We start from the raw sequence: 21,655 nt of genomic DNA, 5'->3' as shown, positions 1-21,655 counted from the left end.
GTTCGGGGAGGCCATGGAGAAGGACTTTCGATCGACCTCGGGGAAGTTCTGGCAAACCATTCGACGCCTCAGGAAGGGGAAGCAAGGCTTCGCCCAGGCTGTGTATGGTCGGGGTGGAGAACTGTTGACCCGTACTGGGGATATCGTCGGGCGGTGGAAAGAGCACTTCGAGGAACTCCTTAACCCGGTAAACACGTCCTCTATGGAGGAGGCAGAGCCTGAAGACTCGTGAGTATCTGCGTCCATATCCGTGGCAGAGGTCGCCGAGGTAGTTAAAAAGCTCCTCGGTGGCAAGGCGCCAGGTGTGGACGAGATTCGCCCTGAGATGCTGAAGGCTCTGGACATTGTTGGACTGTCTTGGTTGACACGTCTATGCAATGTCGCGTGGGCATCGGGTACAGTACCTGGGGAGTGGCAGACCGGGGTGGTGGTCCCTATTTTTAAAAAGGGGGATCGGAGAGTGTGTGCCAACTATCGCGGTATCACACTTCTCAGCCTCCCCGGGAAAGTTTACTCTAGGGTGCTGGAAGGGAGGATCTGACCGATAGTCGAACCTCGGATTCAGGAGGAGCAATGCGGATTCCGTCCCGGTCATGGAACAGCAGACCAGCTCTTTACCCTTGCGGAGCTGCTGAGGGGGTCATGGGAGTATGACCTGCCAGTCTACATGTGCTTTGTAGATCTGGAGAAGGCCTACGACCGTGTCCCCCGAGGGGCTTTGTGGGGGGCACTGCGGGAGTATGGGGTCCGAGGCTCGTTGTTACGGGCCGTTCGGTCCCTGTACAACCAAAGTGAGAGCTGTGTCCGCATACTCGGCATTAAGTCAGACATGTTTCCGGTGGGTGTTGGACTCCGCCAGGGCTGCCCCTTGTCTCCAATCCTGTTTGTGGTTTTCATGGACAGGATTTCAAGGCGCAGTCGTGGTGGGGAGGGTTTTCGGTTTGGGAGCCTCAGGATCGCTTCGCTGCTTTTTGCAGATGATGTGGTTTTGTTGGCATCCTCAGACCGTGACCTCCGGCACGCACTGGAGCGGTTTGCAGCCGAGTGTGAAGCGGCAGGGATGCGGATCAGCACCTCCAAGTCCGAGGCCATGGTTCTCTGCCGGAAACCGGTGGAGTGTTTCCTCCGGGTTGGGGGGGAGTTGCTTCCCCAAGCGAAGGAGTTTAAGTATCTCGGGATCTTGTTCACGAGTGATGGGAAAATGGAGCGGGAGATGGACAGGCGGATTGGTGCGGCGTCAGCAGTAATGCGGGCGTTGTACCGAACCGTCGTGGTGAAGAGGGAGCTGAGCCGTAAGGCGAAACTCTCGATTTACCAGTCCATCTACGTTCCAACCCTCACCTATGGTCATGAGCTTTGGGTAGTGACCGAAAGAACAAGATCGCGGATACAAGCGGCCGAAATGAGCTTCCTCCGTAGGGTGGCTGGGCTCAGCCTTAGAGATAGGGTGAGGAGCTCAGACATCCGGAGGGAGCTCAGAGTAGAGCCGCTGCTCCTTCGCATCGAAAGGAGCCAGTTGAGGTGGTTTGGCCACCTGATTCGGATGCCTCCGGGGAGACTTCCTCTGGAGGTTTTCCGAGCACGTCCGTCTGGGAGGAGACCCCGGGGCAGACCCAGAACTCGCTGGAGAGATTATATATCTCGTCTGGCCTGGGAACGCCTCGGGATCCCCCAGGAAGAGCTGGAAAGTGTCGCTGGGGGGAGGGACGTTTGGAACGACCTGCTTCGCCTGCTGCCCCCGCGACCCGGCCCTGGATAAGCGGAGGAAAATGGATGGATGGATGGATATATGGAATCCCTTTAGATATTTTTAGGAGTTTTTGGAAGATTTTTAATCATTTTTGAAAATATTTACAAGAATTTTCTTGCCAAATTTGGAGGACTTTTTTTTTTTTTAAATAAAACTTAAGGAAAATTTTTTCAGGAATTGTTGGATTTTTTTTCCCTGAAGGTTTTGCAAATTTTCAGAAATTTGGGGATTTTTTTTGGCTGAATTTTTGCATTTTTTCCAGACAAGGAAACAATATTTTTTGGTGCCTGTAAATGAGGACAACAGGAGGGTTAATCTATAGGTAGGAGAGTGGCGTCACTTTCACAGGGTTCCTACAGCTTAAGACAAGTTAAATTTAAGACTTTTTAAGACGTTTTAATGCCATTTGAAATAAAATTTAAGACTAATTTCACAATAAACACAAATTTAAAATAAAAAAAACACCATCAATTACAAAGGGTTAGAGAACAAGTCTCCAACTCCCTCATTTGACTTATATGACTGGTGTTTTGTCACAGTGTTCAGACACCACAGTACCTCTGCTTTCAATGTAGGCATACAGCCGAACAGAGTGCGGTGCTGCGGTGCTGGTTGTTGATGTCGGGGCTGGGGGTGGAGGCCCGGTGGAGACGAGAGTAGAGCAGAAGCGGGAAATACCTGGCATTTGTTGGCAGCTCAATTTTGAGGCTTTGTGTTTTGCGCTCTGCATGTGTGACTCCACTGCCTTGAATCCCATCGTGCCGAGTTTGAAACGCTTCTTGCACAAAATACACCGTGCCTCGTACACGTTGCCTGGTACCGCTTTCAGCCATTAAGAAAATTCTCGGTTGGACAGCCAATTTTCATTGAACTTACACTTCCCCATCTGGTCCAAAGTTGCTACATGAACGACGTGCGTCTGCTCTTAGAGTCCCAGCTGCAACCACATCACTGTTTTGTTGGTTCCGCTATCGTGATGGTGCGATGTTACCACGAGAGTCATTCGGTAAATTATTTAAATAAATAAATGTTACCATTTATTTTGAGATTTGAGAATAATTGCAATCATAAAATCATACCTATCACATGTCAATATTTTTAAGATGTTTGAAAGCTTGATTTAAGACATTTTAATGCCAATTAAGGCCTTAATTTTAGATTCATAAATTCAATGCCTTTTAAGACTTTTTAAGGATCCGCGGGAACCCTGCTTTCAGCAAAACAGCTCCAGATAATCAGCACATTTTACAAAATATCTATGCATTTGAATCTTTCTTTCTTTTACAACGAACATTTGCCAAATCAGTCGTTTAAATAAAAACAGCACTGATGGGTGATGAAATGTTCTCATTCACTGTGCTACAGAACATAAAATCTGATGTTTTCATAACTTAGCTGACGATCTTCTTCCTTCAAGGCTCCAGTTTGTTCTTCAGACAAGCAAAGAAAAGACTGTCTCTTCATTGAGCGGCTGTGTGACAAGCCTGAGCTTGTCTCAGTCACTACACACTGTGAAAACACTGTACCACGTGATAAATAAACCTACACAATGTTTTCTAGAAACACTGAATAATAAATATAGGTTAGGAGTTATTCCACAGCCTGCTCTCTGCAAGGACACATCCCAGTGTTATCATACTCTAGTTAGCATTTAGCCTTGCGCTGTGAGAATATGAGAGGAATTTGTGTGGCCCATCCATGCAGAGAGAACGGGATGCTGTCATACAGTACCACACTTTATTTCTCTGCTCTACTGGAGATCACAGCATACACAGCACTCTGGTTTACACTGCGTTTTAAAGTCATTAAAACTCAACAGTCTCTTCTTTTTTCTTCTAATGAATTCCACAGCCAGCTGAAAGGCATAGTTACATTTTTTCTGCCTAAAATTCAAGGAAAACAAATAAATGTCGTTGCACTTGACTGCTTAAATGGGCGTCTAGCTCCAGTTTAAAGTCTTCGGTTCAGAGCCTGAAGCGAGTCGCTGATCTCTGCTGTCGACACCAACGTCCCATCATATCCATCTCCACCGTCACACACTCCCTCTCTGTCCAATCGCTCTCATTCTTCAGCTCTTTACAGTTTCCCACTGACAACTCACTTAATCTTTGATATACACTGGAAAAAAATGCCCCTCTCAAAACAAGAAAAAAAATGATTTCAAAGAACTTTTACCTTGAAATAAGTGGGGAAAAAAACCTGCCAATAGAACAAGTGAAAAATGGCTTGGTACAATTTCTTAACATAAGATGTGTTATTTGGAATATTGAGATCTTAAAATTAGCAGGGAAAACTTATTTTAAGCTTTATTTTCCCAGGATTGTCAAGATTAGGTGTCTTAAAATAAGCCAGATATGCTAAAAAAAAATTGCATTTTTCACACAAAAATAGATTTTCGCTTTAGTGTAACCTCCTAATTTGGGATGTATAAAATTTTGACCTGCAGGACGACACAAGGGCTGAACTTATTGAGTTTTCTTGTGAAATCCAACTCAGAACAAGATGATTTCAAGATTGTTTGACTTAACAAGATATTTAAGATGCATTGTCTTAAAACAAGGGGCTGCACAGTGTAGTAGTGGTTAGCACTTTTGCCTTGCAACAAGAAGATCCCTGGTTCAAATCCCGGCCTGGGATCTTTCTGCATGTAGTTTGCATGTTCTCCCTGTGCATGCGTGGGTTTTCTCCGGGCACTCCGGCTTCCTCCCACAGTCCAAAAACATGCTGAGGTTAATTGATTATTCTAAATTGTCCTTAGGTGTGAATGTGAGAGTGATTGTTCGTCTGTATACACACGTGGACAAAATTGTTGGTACCCCTCAGTTAAAGAAGGAAAAACCCACAATTCTCACTGAAATCACTTGAAACTCACAAAAGTAACAATAAATAAAAATTTATTGAAAATTAAATAATCAAAAACAGCCATTACTTTTGAATTGTTGATTAACATAATTATTTAAAAAAACAAACTAATGAAACAGGCCTGGACAAAAATGATGGTACCTCTATAAAAGATTGAAAACTATTTGACCAGAGTGACATGATTAACTCAGGTGTGTCATTTAATTGACATCACAGGTGTTTCCAAACTCATAATCAGTCAGTCTGCCTATTTAAAGGGAGACAAGTAGTCACCCTGCTGTTTGGTGAAAAGGTGTGTACCACACTGAACATGGACAACAGAAAGCGAAGGAGAGAATTGTTCCAGGACATCCGAAAAAAAATTATAGACAAACATCTTAAAGGTAAAGGCTATAAGACCATCTCTAAACAGCTTGAAGTTCCTGTGACAACAGTGGCTCATATTATTCAGAAGTTCAAGACCCACGGGACAGTGGCCAACCTCCCTGGACGTGGCCGCAAGAGGAAAATTGATGACAAATTGAAGAGACGGATCGTTGGAATTGTATCCAAAGAGCCCAGAGCAACCTCCAAAGAAATTAAAGGTGAACTCCAAGGCCAAGGTACATCAGTGTCAGATCGCACCATTCGTCGTTGTTTGAGCCAAAGTGGACTTCATGGGAGATGACCAAGGAGGACACCACTGCTGAAAAAAACTCATAAAAAAGCCAGACTGGAATTTGCAAAAATGCATGTTGACAAGCCACAAAGCTTCTGGGAGAATGTCCTTTGGACAGATGAGACCAAACTGGAGCTTTTTGGTAAGGCACATCAACTCTATGTTCATAGACTCAAAAACCAAGCATACGAAGAAAAGAACACTGTCCCTACGGTGAAACATGGAGGAGGCTCAGTAATGTTTTGGGGCTGCTTTGCTGCATCTGGCACAGGGTGTCTTGAAAGTGTGCAAGGTACGATGAAATCTGAAGACTATCAAGGCATTCTGGAGAGAAATGTGCTGCCTAGTGTCAGAAAGCTTGGTCTCAGTCGCAGGTCATGGGTCTTCCAACAGGACAACCATCCAAAACACACAGCCAAAAACACCCAAGAATGGCTGAGAGAAAAGCGTTGGACTATTCTAAAGTGGCCTTCTATGAGCCCAGATCTGAATCCCATTGAACATATGTGGAAGGAGCTGAAACATGCCATTTGGAGAAGACACCCATCAAACCTGAGACAACTGGAGCTGTTTGCTCATGAGGAGTGGGCCAAAATACCTGTTGACAGCTGCAGAACGCTCATTGACAAATACAGAAATCGTTTAATTGCAGTGATTGCCTCAAAAGGTTGTGCAACAAAATATTAAGTTATGGGTACCATCATTTTTGTCCAGCCCTATTTCATTAGTTTGTTTTTTTAAATAATTATGTTAATCAACAATTCAAAAGTGATGGCTGATTTTGATTATTTAATTTTCAATAAATTTTTATTTATTGTTACTTTTGTGAGTTTCAAGTGATTTCAGTGAGAATTGTGGGTTTTTCCTTCTTTAACTGAGGGGTACCAACAATTTTGTCCACGTGTGTATGTAGCCCTGTGACAGACTGGCGACCTGTCCAGGGTGTCCCCTGCCTTCGCCCGAGTCAGCTGGGATAGGCTCCAGCACCCCCTGCGACCCTAATGAGGATAAAGCGGTGTATAGAGAATGGATGTCTTAAAACATGTCCCTCCATCTGCTGAAATGTCACTTGTTAAGTTAAATTAACTTAAATCAAGTGGGATGAGAAAAAAATAAGACCAATAGACGTGGTAAGATTTAGAGTTTTTGCAGTGTAAAGAGGAAATGGTATCATCCTGAATTTAAAGTAACTCAAGCTGCTGGCTGTAGAGCTTTAAACTTCCCCACCTAAAAGAAGCACAAGCTGACAAAACAACAGCTTCTACTTCCCAAATATGCACATAATTGATATTTACAAAAAGGCCGTGTTGTTTTGTCTCTAAGTGTTTAGCTGTTTACAGGGAACAGGAGGTGAAATCTAGAAACCAGCAGCAGATGTGCAGCATAATGACTTGTCCAGACATTACATAACTCACTTCTGGATGAACCTCCCCTCCCCTCTGCTCTGCTCTGTTCTCCCCCGTCCAGTTTGTTGACATCTGTTTAAGATACAGCCTTTAATCGTTGTGTCCATCACAGGTCATCCAGCAGTAATGGGACACCGAGTCCACTGTGCTGAAAGGGTTATTGTGCTTCCAACAAGGATGGGTCTCACTGAGGACTTGAATTTATCGTGTCAGCTCGGCCTACAAACAGGAAACCTTCTGGGCAGTGAAACAGAGATGGAGTTCTGTTGATGCGCTAAAGCTACAGCTCAGGATATTATCAGCGTGATAAAGCCTTTTGGGACAATGTCCAATTGCATGGAAGAGTCTTTGCTACAAAAATGAGTTTAGGACAAATCAGTAAAGTCTTTAGGACTGTAAAGCGGTCTTAAACTTTGACCTTTAGCATAAACCTGCCATTCTAATGGGGAAGCTGAAGAGAAAATGTTCGTATTTCAAATAAATTAACAGCAAACTATGAAAACTCTGCTTTAAAAGACAAGCTCTGTGCACTTATTAACTTCAAGGTTCTGCTCCAGTGATTCAGTGTTGCACATCCATTAAACAGAGGATTCTCAAGAGACATCTAAGCTGCAGAGGTCCAGATATCTTCACTCTAAACCCCAGTGTTGGTCAAAGGGGGTCAAAAACTCTACATGCAACGTTTCCCACAATGCAGCTTAACATTAATCTTTAATCAAAGTCCCTGTGCTTCTTAAATTCAAATTTTTCCAAACTTTAGACTTTCTGATAATACAGACTTCCAGGGAGTATTTAGAAAACTCATATTTTGGCTTTAAATTTTGGAATGTTCCATCAAGAACAACAAAAGATGTTAAACAGTTTTCACAGGGTAGCACTCCCCAATAACAGGTAAAATCAACCACGAGTGAAATCAGTGCACTGCAAAAACTCCAAATCTTATCAAGTCTGTCTTATTTTTAGTCAAAATGTCTCATCCCACTTCATTTAAGATAAATTCACTTAACAAGTGACCTTTCAGTAAGATGGAGGGACTTTTTTTTTTTTTTTTTTAAGATGATGCATCTTAAATATCTTGTTAAGTCAAACAATGTTGAAACTATCTTGTTTTGAGTTGAATTTTACAAGAAAACCCAAAACACGTTTAACCATGGTGTCATCCTGCAGGTCAAATTGACCCGTTTTAAAGTTTGAAAATTTGGGGAAAAATATATTTTCACACTGAAATTCCTGATGTCACATTTTCACTTTTTTAGGAAATCTTTCAACATTTTTTGGTGAAAAAAAAAAAAAAAAGGTTAAAAATGTTTCTTAACCCTTAAAAAGCCGGGACCCAGTATACTCGGTTCACGCTTACTCATATACATAGCCGAAACCGAACATTCTCGGCTCACTAATTAAAATAAAACATGCACACACCGTATGTTTAAGTCAACCAATGGTAAGATATAAACATTGGCCCCAAATTTGCTTATTTAAAACGATAAAACCGTATGAGCCGTTATAACGAAGTGCTTATCGGGGCCGCGTACCAGCCGAAATTCACAATGGCGAACGTCTACGACAATGCGACCTCGCAAGACTTGATCGATATTTTTATGGATTAGGTGGTTTTAGTATAGGTACTTCTCCAGAAACATGGCCTTGTAAGAGTTAAGAACATTCACATAAAATCAACCAAAATCCAACAAATTTCGCTGGATTTTGGTTGATTTTTCTGTGAAAAGAAAATATTACAAATTTTACTGATATATCTGTAATCATTTTAGATATTTTTAGGATTTTTGGGAAGATTTTTACTCATTTTTTGAAAATATTTAGAATAATTTTCTTGCCAAATTTGGGGGATTTTTTAAAAATAAAACTTTTAAAATAAACTTTTAAAGAATTATTGGAATTTTATTCTTTAAGGTTTTGCAAATTTTCAGAAATTTGGAGATTTTTTTTGCTGAATTGGATTTTTTCCAGACAAGGAAACAATATTTTTTGGTGCCTGTAAATGAGAACAACAGGAGGGTTAATACATCTCAAATTAGGAGGTTACATGAAAGCAAAAATCTATTTTTGAGTGAAAAAATTGCTATTTTTTTTTAGCATGTCTGGCTTATTTTAAGACACCTAAGCTTGACAATCCTGGTAAAAAATAAAAAGCTTAAAATAAGTTTTCCCTGCTAATTTTGAGCTCTCAATATTAAAAATATCACATCTTATTCCAGTAAATCTTACCAAGACATTTTTCACTTTTTTTCCCCCACTTATTTCAAGGTAAAAGTTCCTTGAAATAAGTTTTATTTTCTTGTTTTGAGAGGGGCATGTTTTCCCAATGTGAAACTCCCCTTTAGTATTCAACTTCATTTTGACTCATTTATCTTGCTGGAATTCACTGTAAAAGTAATCTTTGCAGGTGACACTTTCACCTTCAATTAGGAGGAATGCAAACAAATATTCAGAATAGACATCAAAATGGTGATTGCTTGGGGAAAACGTTTGCAGCACCGTGCTAAGAATATACGACTGGTAAACAGATTATGAAGTGGGAGAGGGGATAAAAACACCCGATGCTGTAAACCGAAAAGACAATCGCCTATCGATGGACACAAACATTACATAAGAGAGTTCAGAAGGACAGGCTTTCTGTGATGCTCTGCAGGGTCACAACAACAGTTTGTTTCTCCTCATCCAGCTAATTGGAGAATAAGGCAGCGTGGTGTGATGTTTAGAAGTTACATAAAGATGCCGTGCTGATTAGAAAAGGCGCCTGAACGGTAGGGATAATCCCACCGCGTACTCTGACCACATATAGGCTCACGGTGAGCATTCAGGCTGTGCTAATGTCGTAAGATAAAACCTGCTTTGGGACATTTTCTGTTAAGTTTTTCTTCCTTTTCCCACCTCTGACCTCATTAGATGCAGGAATGTTGGTTGGTTGGTTGATAATCCAGCACAGAAACGCAAAATACTGAGGTTTTAAGCCTGTAGAATACCAATTACTGTCAGCAGATTCTGATGCTCTTAGCCTGAGCCACTTACACCGAGGGCAAATAAGCTCCCTGAAACAATAGTCAATAGCAGCAAAACCACATGAACCAATATTATCCACAAACACCAGGTTTTCTCGTAATATGGTCATCACTCATGACTATGATCCTCACTTGTTATTTTTAGTTTCTTTCATGTTATATAAGCGTTTTCTCATGATGGTATCATCTGCTCACATTGTTCCAAACCCTTTTATCTACGCCATATGTTTCTGACTCATCATACGAAGCCTGTGAGCAACAAACCTGAAGTAAAGAAGTCACTGTCAGCTAAAAACTACATGTTAATCAAGTTAAATAGCATCAGAACACTAACGCTTTTCTGGGGTTTTTTGTTTTGATTTTTTTGCTTCCCATGGCTTGGCTTTTCACCTTTAACCCTTTAGAGCTGTTTAGTTAGGCCAGGCTGAACTAACAAGGTCACACTGTTCCTTTCAGATAGCGAGAGCTGCTTGGGCTTTCCATTTGGTCATTTTCATCCCAGATTTTTACAACACTGGCACAACATAAAAGCTGCAGTAGCCTTGGTTTTAATGTGGAATTTCAGGAAGGCTAAAAAGGACATTTCAGTGTGAGATCTGCACCTCAAAAATATTTGACACTTGTCAGTCTAAATCTGGGTGATTATTCTTTCTTTGAATTTTGCTCTTTTATGTCTATTTTTTGACGCCAACTACCCAGTTCCTCTGTCGACTATAAACACAAAGAAACCCAGCATTCACTGTGCAATAACAAATTATAAAAGCTTTACAACCATCAGATCACCAAAGCAAAAATATACATGCATCACAAACTGAAAACGAAATTACAGCTGCACTAATCAGTGAATCGAGTTCACACATGGGTCAGTGCTTTGGTTTCGTGTCACGGCTATCATCAGTATCCTTTCCAACTACAACAAGCAGCTGTTTACGGTCTTAAAAATATGATAAACGCACTGATAACTAGCGACACAGCACCAAATGCAGACAATGTTAGCAACTAGCTAGTGAAAATATCAGAGCTGAAAAGTCAGATAGTTTCACAAGAGATGGTGGAGACCAAAACTGAGTTAAAAACAGAATGAATGTTAAAAATCCACACTAATGTGTCTCCAGTTTACTACCCGTTTGTCAACATTAGCCACATTACCTTGTATTTAAGGTGACAGTGTCAAGATTTGTCCTACTTCGTTCATGAAAAGTGACCAAAAAAAAAAAAAAAAATACAGCTTTAACTTGTTAAATGCCTTAAGCATCTATTGTGGTTTGTTGAGCCTGTATTAGTATACAGTTAATCTGAGTGGATAGCTATACCCCAATAGCCCTGACCAATGACGTACAGCTGTATCAACCTTTAAATACCTAAACTGAAGGCTCATAACAAGGATATTTTTAGCTTCGGTGTGAGTTTTAACCCCCAGCATCTATCACAGAAGATTTTCAGGCACAACACAACCCTGCAGACTTTATATTTTATTGTAGCCTTTATAGATGAGCGCATATGCTGCTTATACTTCCATGAGTGCATACATGTTCAGCCTGGCTGAGCAGAGCAGTCAGAGTGTGACCGGTTATTGAATGTGACTGTGCTCTACATGAGCAGCGAGGCTCTGAGCTGAGCTTTGGAAGTAGCTGCAGCATCACTACAGTCTGATACGGATCAATATCCTCACAGGGTGCCTTTCATCAGCAGGACAGAACAAAAGATCATCCATTTAGTTCTATGTTCCATCATAGATGTTCAGCACATCTGTCCGCACATGACAAACAAATGTGAGATTACTTTACTGCATTTAATTCTTTTTAAGAGGGCAATTAGAAAACCACAGCGATTGTTTTGTCTGCTTTAAAGTGGAAAAAATACTAGAATTAAAAACCAGGGCTTGCAAAAATAATTATTTATATGTAAACTACTCTTACACTGCAAAAACTCAAAATCTTACCAAGTCTGTTTGTCTTAGTTTCAGTCAAAATCTCTCATCCCACTCGATTTAAGATAAATTCACTTAACAAGTGACATTTCAGCAAGATGGAGGGACTTGTTTTAAGACAATGCATCTTAAATATGTTAAGTCAAATAATCTTGAAATTATCATGTTTTGAGTTGGAGTTTACAAGAAAATTTAGCAAAAATCTGTTTTTGAGTGAAAAACTGGTATTTTCCTTTATGCAAGTCTGGCTTATTTTAAGACACCTAAGCTTGACAATCCTGGTAAAATATAGCTTAAAATAAGTTTTCACAGCTAATTTTAAGATCTCAATATTCTAAATATCATATCTTATTTCAAGAAATCTTACCAAGCTGTTTTTCACTTGTTCTATTGGCAGATTTTTTCCCCCCACTTATTTCAAAGTAAAAGTTCCTTGAAATAAGTTTATTCGTTTTTTGAGAGAGGCATTTTTTTCCAGTGTATCCACTTTTCAGAAAATTCAACAACAACTTTGGTGAAATATGCCGTTTCCTGCAGAGATATGTGCTATACAAGTCAATCTAAATACTGCCTGGCATGACAAACCTTCAAAGTATCGCTATCTTTGAGGTTAATCTGGTACGACTGAAGCAACCACAGGTTATCAACAACTCTGTCAAGGCTCTTCACAGCCTCATCAACACTCTGGCATCAGTCTGAGAGGCTTCCTGCCACATGTGATGTGCATACCACTGGGATACATGTTTTGCATATCCACAATCCAAGAGCGGCGAGGAGAGCCAGGACTTTCCAGCCCAGATGACAGAGGAAGGCGAGGAGGTGCTGCCATGTGACAAATCTGTAACACGATATGTTTGTTGTTTTGGGATGGCTAACACTTCGTTGCTGGGAGGGGAAAGGGAAAGAAAGTGTTGTGCGTTCCACCCACTCCCCCTAAAAAATGTGCGGAGAAACTCCTCCGGGTCCGAGCGGTGGAACGTCAGACATGCATAACAAAAACAAGACGGCATGCTGCAACACAGGTGGGCTCACCACAGTTGCCGAGGAGGAGACAGATGTCTGCAGTTCTGTATTTAATCTGGATAAAACTGGCAATGTGTGGCCACGTCTTAGTGTTGGTGACTCACTGCTTGGGCACTCAGTTGAATGGTTGAGAGCGGCCTAAAGAGGGCACTATAACAAGAACCCAGAGTCAGGTTCAGCCCCGCAACAATGTAGACAACTTTGTACAGACACGGAGCCTACATGCTGCTCTGTCTCAGGGACTAAATGTGGACAGGTTTGGGTAAAAAGGTGATGAAGTTCTTCACCAACGATGTACAGTTTTAACAACATCTGCAAGCTAAACAGTGATGGGTTTGTGATCTTCAACCTTAGTAAACGTTGCTGAGCTTACCTGGATGCCAGTCTGGACAGCCATGACTGATCACAGATGATTTACTTCTTCATTCTGTGGAAAAATGAGACAGACAAATGGGTGAGAAACTAATTATTTAAATGTCAGTTGCATCATTGTGTTACAGCTTGGAGAGTGTTGACAAGAAATGCCAGATAGTTGCATCTGTATTTCTGGAAACCGAGCATCAAAATGTGCAGTTTTAAAGTGAACAGTTCACTATTTCAACATTACGAGTGTTCCATGAGAAAATGGATGTAACTCTTGTGTTTATGCATTAGCTATAGAGCCAGAGGTGAGTAGTTTCTCTCTAAAAACTGGAAGTACAAGCAACAGGGCAGATACACTGCTACTCAAAAGTTTGGGTCACACAGGCAATTTTTGTTTCCCATGAAAACTCACTTTTATTCATGTGCTAGCATAACTGAACAAGGGTTTTCTAATCATCAATGAGCCTTTCAACACCATTAGCTAACACAATCTAGCATTAGAACACAGGAGTGATGGTTGCTGGAAATGTTCCTCTGTACCCCTATGGAGATATTCCATTAAAAATCAGCTGTTTCCAACTAGAATAGTCATTTAGCACATTAACAATGTCTACACTGAATTTATCATTCAGTTAATGGTATCTTCACTGAAAAAGAGAGAAGCTTTTCTTTCAAAAATGAGGACATTCTAAACTTTTCCATGCTGTAACCATTTCTTGGGGAAACCACAGGTGTGACTTGTGATGACCTGGAGTTTCCAAACACCTGCAAAAATGTTCACAGATGTGTTGACCAGACGGCTAAACTAAGAAATACTTCCACCGTGCCAGTCACTCTGAGAAACACAATGTTTTTTTTACATTTCAGTTTGTGTACAGACAAAACAAATGGGACACGTGTTTATTTGTGAGCACTACACGTCTCGTTTGGAGGATTATTGAACTTCGGAGAGGCCAGCAAGGTTTGTGATTTCCCCCTACTTCCTTGGCTAAGCTCATCACTCTTCTAGTTTTATACACAGAAATAGCAGTGGCAGAGTAGTTCTCAAAATATCAAACTGTATATTTGACAGAAAAATGGCACCAACACTCATCAGTGTGGGGCAGAACAAGGCAATATTTACATGGCACATTTCATTGCATGTGCATTAGAAATATGTGCAAACACCACAGGGACAACTTAATTATTTGAATTAAATAATCTGATTATCTGTTTGGTTTCCACACACTCAGAAGATTGGGGGGGGGGGGGGGGGGGGATCCATCACAGTTGCCCAGACCCTGAGGTGACGACTTAAAACATCTGTCTGCCTAATCACCCTAAACCCTGAAAATACTCAACCTGAAAATATATAGATAGAAATCTACATTAGAAAAACAGAGACGAGTTGAAATGACTCAAGCAATTAAAACATTTTGCAAAATAGCTTCAATTTTCTTTTGATCGTCTAATCATTTCTGTTCCAGTAAACACCCATCTTGAGCTTGAAGACATGAGGTAGGCTTTTACTGTCCATAAATCAGATAATTTCTTCAATGAAAACTCAAATGCAATAACCGCATCTTTAGTCCAATGAGACATCCCCAATGGTGGTAATTCAAAGCTAAAATTTTAATAATTTTGATATATTAACACCATCTTATTTTTGCTTTGCCATAATATCAAAGAAATCCTTACAATCATGATAGAATACAGTCATGTTGTCCAGACGGGACATGGCATCTTTAGTCTTCAGTTGCTTTTTTAGATTGCTGGTTAGAAAAAAAAATGCTTAAAAGAAGATAACCGACACTCTAATCAATCAGGATTTGTGACATTTTATTGATTAAATCAACAAAAGAACTGTTGGATTAGTCAATAATGAGAATAACTAAAGGTACAGCACTAAACTATGAATTGTATCCATTTCTCAGTCCTGCATTGGAGTCTTCTAACTCCTTGGACATGAGAAAAGCCTGAGAATGACCTAAACTGGTTCCATGCAGCGACTTCAAAGCTCCATCCACCACGTATCCTCATTATCCCATCAAGCCATTCAGTCTTTTAAACCAATTTCAGGCATGTTGCTCTTCTTTGCAAATACATCTTCATATCCTCCCTTAACGAAAAGCCTCAGCTGAAGACATCATTCGTCATTTTAAGGCCGTTTTAATGAATTACTTGTGGAAGCTGAAGGTTATTAACGAGCATAACAGCAGGCAGTTAGACAGGATACAAGCTGCAAAACAGGCGCACAGGATGCCATCTGGGTAAAAAGCTGCAAGGATATTGTCGTTTTTACTGGAGCCACAGTGAGTTTTAGAGAATCAAACTTTCTCACGAGGAAGTGATTGGGTTAGTCTGAGGGCTGCTCTCTTCCCCTTTTCCCACACAGGATGTGAAGGATTACCCCGACCCTCCACTGTCCCCGAGGGTGTGTTTGACAAAGAGAGCCAATGGGTGGGGGAGAAAGCAATCACAAGCATGTAGATCCTAATAACACTGATTTGGTCAACACAGCTGAGGCAATAGTCCTCCACAACCAACCCCCCACTTTCACCTCACACACAAATATCAGCTGAACTTCTACAGCAAAACGGGTTGGTGAAACTTCTTCGCTGCAGTACAAATATGTTCTGGTGTTTTCTACTGATGTCATCATGCACAGAACAAGAAACAGCAAAACTCTTATCTAAAAATGCCTCCACAACTACAGACATGAGAAGGATTTCATCAGCGGTTAATCAAAGGCCTGCCTCAGAGTGCAGCGCCCAGACATCCGACACCACAACTGCAGTCCCGGAGAAGAAGATGCAAGTCAGCGGCCAAGGGCAGCACAGGGCAGGACAGAGAGGATGACAACACAAGACGACTTACCTCAGAACAGGAACACTAGGGTACCGAGGGAGGACAACTCTCATCAGCCTTGAAAGCACATCCTCACAAGCGCTGAGCCTAAACCCGGCACTACGCTGTCCGGCCAGAGTGACTCCTGCCTCTGAGGTTGCACGAGTGAGCAAGGAGGAAGACGAGGAGGGAGGGAGGGAGGGAGGGAGGATGGATGGGAGGAGGTGCAAGAGGAGAGCCCTGACTAATGAAGTGGCTACGCTTCGCTAAGCTCTGACCAACCCCTCGCCCCCCCCCAATGAAGTGGCTACGCTTCGCTAAGCTCTGACCAACCCCTCGCTCCCCCCCCAACAATCCTGTCACGGCGGGACCCTCTCACAAAGCACCCATTGTTGTGTTAGCTTGCCACCCTCCCCACCACACACACCAATACACTCCTCGTCATCTCCAAGCCAACAGCCAAACCTGGAACTCCCCAAACAGTATGCAATGAAATGGAAGGAGAAGGGATAGATGAGGTGAGGCAGAGGGGGTTACCTACAATTGCTTTTTTATTCCCCCACCTCAGAACTCACCCAATCTCCCAAACCAGCGCTCAGCAGAAAGTTAGAGGAGGGAAGCATGAGCTCCACCGTGAGCGTGGAGGTTTTTGCTCCGGAGTTTTTGGATGTTTGCCATGGAGCTGTAGGCGTCAGGAAAGAGGACACTTGCATGCACACTGGAAAAAAAATGCTCCCATCAAAACAAGAAAAAAAAAAACATTATTTCAAGGAACTTTTACCTTGAAATAAGTGAAGAAATCTGCCAATAGAACAAGTGAAAAATGTCTTGGTAAGATTACTTGAAATAAGATGATATTTAGAATACCGAGATCTTAAAATTAGCTAGGAAAGTTTATTTTAAGCTATTATTTAAGTTAAATTTTACCAGGATTGTCAAGCTTGGTTCTCTAAACTCTCCTGTTGTCTTCAGGTACAGCACCAACCAAAAAAATATTGTTTCCTCGTGTGAAAAAATTTCAAAAATCCAGCAAAAAATGTCCCCACATTTATATTTTAAAAAATGCAAAATCTTCAGGAAGAGAATTCCTTAAATGTTCCCCTTAAGTTTTATTATAAAAAAATCCAAATTTGGCAAGAAATAAAAAAATAAATAAAAATAAAGTCTAAAAAAAATAAATATTTTCAAAAAATGAATAAAAATCTTCAAAAAAAATCATAAAAGTATCTAAAGTGATTACATATATATCAGTGAAAGTTCTAATATTTTCTTTAAAAACATTCAGAAAAAATTTGCTGGATTTTGGTTGATTTTTTTCCCTGAATGTTCTTAAAGAAATATTTTTTTAACATTTCTTTTTTCCCCACCAAAAATTTCCCCCAAAAAATTGAAACTGGAAGTATTTACTGTGAAAATATGTATTTTTTTCCCACATTTTTAAACAGGTCAATTTGACCCACAGGACGACACGAGGGTTAAAACAAGATAATTTCAAGATTGTTTGACTTAAGATATTTAAGATGCATTGTCTTAAAACAAGTCCCTCCATCTTTATCTTAAATCAAGTGGGATGAGACATTTTGACTAAAAATAAGACAGATAGACTTGATAAGATTTTGAGTTTTTGCAGCATACAATTGCTTTTTATTCCCCACCACAACACTCCCCCAGCCTCCAAAACCAGCGCTCAGCAGAAAGTTAGGAGGGAAGCAGAATCACTGTGAGGGTGGAGGTTGTCGCTCCGGTGTTTTTGGATGGTTTGCTCTGGAGCTGTAGGCGTCAAGAAAGAGGACACTTGCATCCATGTGGAAAGTGTTCCAATGATATTGCCTAAGAGAGAGCAAACTCTAGGAAAGCAAAGAACAGAACACATGATGTCATGTGATAGCATCAGATGTCCAGATGTTGGTTTTCCACAGCTGTTTCAACTTGTTTTGTTCTAATGACTACAGTGTTTGACTGTTCATGTTGACTTCCAGTGTTCTATATCCATCACTCTGTCCGTGCACTTTTCCAAATCTGGAATCTTTGGTATAAGTTATACTCTCACGGGGATTCCTCGTATTGCTGAAATCACAATGACAGTTTTGAATAGAATATAATTGACTGATCAAAAAAAAGTCAGAGAGGAACTTGGAAGCCTTAACTAGTGACATCCAGGACAAGAGAAGTCTTTCAAAGCATTGTTTGGAAATGTCCTCAAGGGGTCCGAAGCAGAGTAACCAGCAACAGCGAAAGAACGACGACATTTAGGCTTTCTAAAGCGAATGACACTCCAGAGGGGCTCCGCTTCTTTTCAGCGTGAAGGGTCACACTCAACAACACGGGACAAAGGGCAAATCTCTGGCTCTGGACTCCAGTTGTGTGCATCTGGGGCCATAGCAGAGCCTGAGAGCGTGACTCCCTACAGGGACCAAAGGCACCCACACACTGTCAAATGTCAAGCACAGAGGAAGGCGGGAGGACTGAAGCCAAAAAGGGGGAGGCAAAGACAAAACACGTTTTATTATGGCGGTGAACTTGGGAGTGGCACTCTGGAAAGGGCAGGAGTTGACGCTGACACGAAACACCACCACGCACATTCCCCAGCGGTCGTAAGGAGGAAAACATCCGACAATGCCGGTCTTATGGTCGTCAAGTTGTGTTTCCCTCAGATTAAAATTATGTTTCCTGTAGCACCCTCCTCAGGCTTAGGTTGCACTGCAAAAACTCTTAGTCTCATCCCACTGGATGTAAGATAAATTCACTTAACAAGTGACATTTCAGCAAGATGGAGGGACTTGTTTTAAAGACAACGCATCCTAATATCTTGTTAAGTCAAACAATCTTGAAATGATCTTATTTTAACCCTCGTGTCGTCCTGTGGGTCAAATTAACCCGTTTTAAAGTTTCAACATTTCACAGTTAAAACGTCCATATTTTCAAAACTTTTTAGGAAATTTTTGAACAACTTTCGGTGGAAAAAAAAAATGTTAAAAAAGTTTAAGAACATTCAGGGAAAAAAAAAAAAAAAAAAAAAAAAAATCAACCAAATCCAGCGAAATTCATTGGATTTTGGTAGATTTTTTCCTGAATGTTCTTAAAGAAAACAGAAGTTTTACTGATATATATATGGAATCACTTTAGATATTTTTAGAAGATTATTCAATTTTTTTTAAATATTTACAATTTTTAGATCTTTTTTAAAAATTTTATTTCTTGTCAAATTTGGGAATTCGTTTTTAAAATAAAACTTTCAAGGGAAACTTAAAGAATTTTCTTCCTGAAGGTTTTGCAAGTTTTTAAAATTTGGGAATTTTTTTGCTGAATGTTGGGATCATTTTCAGACAAGGGAACAATATTTCTTGGTGCCGTAAATGAGGACAACAGGAGGATTAAGACACCTGAGCTTGACAATTCTGGTGAAATATAAGCAAAAAATTAGTTTTCCCAGCTAATTTTAAGATCTCAATATTCTAAATATCATATCTTATTTAAAGTAATCTTACCAAGACACTTTTCACTTGTTTTAATGGCAGAGTTTTTCATTTCTTTCAAGGTAAAAGTTCCTTAAAATAAGTTTTTTTTTTCTTGTTTTGAGAGGAGCATTTTTTCCAGTGTAGCAGAGATAACTGGATGGGGTTAGGCTAAAGTTGGGGTCACATTAAGAAATTTTAGAATACTAGTTAGTGATAAGGTTTGGTTTACATTTAGATAAGGACCACCGCCATCTGTAATGTGTCTGTTAGTAAACAAGACTTTGCATCCAAAGCAGTTTGAGATAATGATTCTTTGGGGCCAGATATGAGCCTCGCTGTGGATAAATGTACATTTTTTAACTGTGCAGTTCATAATGAAAAAGCTGCTCTTTATACAAAGAATATTATTTTTGGTATTTCCTGGGAATTTACAACTTTCCAAGGATTTAAATTCATTGCTCAGACATTATCCTCAGGGGCACATGTGAGCCATTCCCACATTTCTGAAGCAACATTAGGCTTAACTGAGTGACTGAGGCTCAGAAAACTGGTACATAAAAGACCCCGGTGAGGTTGGGATTGTCTAACCTGCACATCTTGCTGTGGGTGAAATAAAATCCTAAATTCACTAGGAAAGCTGCTGTTTGCAGACTGAATGAACTCTCTCTTTTAGCATTAAACTAAGATGCCATATTTAGATCTTGTATTTAAAGGTTTTTATGTATATATAGATGGTAGATTTCAGAAAATGTGCAATATTCAGCATTTTCTACAGATTCTATTTTAAAAAGAAGCTAATTAAGACAACTTTCTCCACTAAGTGGTCCATTTTCTCCTCAGTGTTCCACACAGAAGCCACTTCCTTCTAAGAAAGAGGTGCTGAATAAATTAAAGGAACTGTTTTTGTTGGTGTACAAGTGAGCGGTATAATAGACTTTGAGTCTATTAAAAGGACAGGGATCTGGCTGAAGCTTCCTCTGTAGCATGAACTAAACATAGATGCCGTCTGTGTGTGTGTGTGTGTGTGTGTGTGTGTGTGTGTGTGTGTGTGTGTGTGTGTGTGTGTGTGTGTGTGTGTGTGTGTGTTTTGTTGAGGGTGAGACATCTGTCCGCATGTCACCCACGCAGGTCGCCTCTCTCTAGTCGCAGCCAGTAATCATTTAAGAGGATCAGCGCTATTCCAGACAGCATCCACCTCCACGATGCTCCGTCACCACAACACACTCCGCACGTGGCGCACGCATGCAGCCTGCAGCGCTTCACAGAATATGCGAGCACCCGTGCATAAGTGCAAAAAAGAAATGAGAGCACATTATGTAATGAGTTAAAAGTAGAATGTTCAGGCGGTGATGCCCTTTTGATTTTCCACTACATGGCATTGTGTGCGTCAGGGGAGTAAACACGAGGAAAAAATAAAACAAAAATGGGCCATGTGAAGTTTTTAAGTCCTCTAGGGGTATAAGTAAACCTAACGTTGTGTTTTATCGCTTAATTCTTTGGACGTTTACACGTTAGAGCTGGCATGTGTTCTGCACACTGCTTTGTGTCCTCCAGCTGATTAGTATACTCAACCAGTGGCTGTGAGCCTGGAGACTTTGAGAAGGAAAAAACATTACAAGGGCGCAAATTTATAAAAATGTATGATGGACCGTTTCAGACTTTAACTCCTTTACATTGATCTAATGGCAACCAAATGGAGCGGCTTCATGTTAAATGCATCAAATCTAATAACATTTATCTGGACCGAACGACTGAAATCACAAGTTCAAAGAGTGCAACTAGCAAATCACAAAGGCTGCAGTTTAGAATGCCGTCTATGATATGCATGACATCTGACCCTGGGTAGAATAGTATTTATGTAGAAGTGATCTTTGTCTTTGTTAGACCAAAGACAAATGCATGCAGCTTTCCAGGGTTTTAAATGTTAAAAAAAAACAAAAAACCTAAAGAACCTGGCAGGGTGGAGCTTTCTCCATCATTATTCTTCTTAAGAACTGAAGCTGAATTGCTCCAACATGAGAACTTGCTATTCACAAATGAGCTGGTGTGCTTGAGCTACAGCGAGTAGCAGAAGGGTGGGTGAACACAACTGTGGAGACTTCACAGATCTGCTCATTCTAGAGAAAGCAACAGTGTAGAGTTAAAGGATTACTTTAACAGACAAAAACATCTAAAAATGCACCTCCGATACACAGAGATGACTGTTCAGGGATTTAATCAACGACTTTAAAGCATCAGTATGCTTCATCTGGAGTGCCATTTACAATAAAATCTCCGAAATCTCCTTTTCAAACACCATTCCAATCAGGAAAGGGGCTGCAAATTACCGAAGCAGATAATTTAGCATGCTAATTTAGCA

General features: G+C 40.6%; 1 protein-coding gene across 2 annotated transcripts in view; it reads right to left on the bottom strand.

The window, feature by feature from the left end:
• Window positions 1-21,655, bottom strand: part of gas2l3 (growth arrest-specific 2 like 3) — a 54,808-nt gene that overhangs the window by 21,103 nt on the left and 12,050 nt on the right. Inside the window, exons 1-2 of one of the 2 annotated variants that reach the window (XM_051948647.1) lie at window positions 15,869-16,017; window positions 13,023-13,076 (exon numbers count right to left, since the gene is read on the bottom strand). In XM_051948647.1, the coding sequence (XP_051804607.1) occupies window positions 13,023-13,046 (24 nt within the window). In that variant the 5' untranslated portion in view covers window positions 13,047-13,076; window positions 15,869-16,017. Of the gene's footprint in view, window positions 1-13,022; window positions 13,077-15,868; window positions 16,018-21,655 lie in introns of those variants that run through there. The other variant, XM_051948651.1, reaches the window with a different exon arrangement.

Source organism: Acanthochromis polyacanthus, chromosome 1, assembly GCF_021347895.1.
Source record: "Acanthochromis polyacanthus isolate Apoly-LR-REF ecotype Palm Island chromosome 1, KAUST_Apoly_ChrSc, whole genome shotgun sequence".
In the NCBI taxonomy this organism is placed as follows: Eukaryota; Metazoa; Chordata; class Actinopteri; family Pomacentridae; genus Acanthochromis; species Acanthochromis polyacanthus.
The sequence above is the reverse complement of the archived record's forward strand: the minus strand, read 5'-3'. Positions and strand labels throughout refer to the sequence as shown.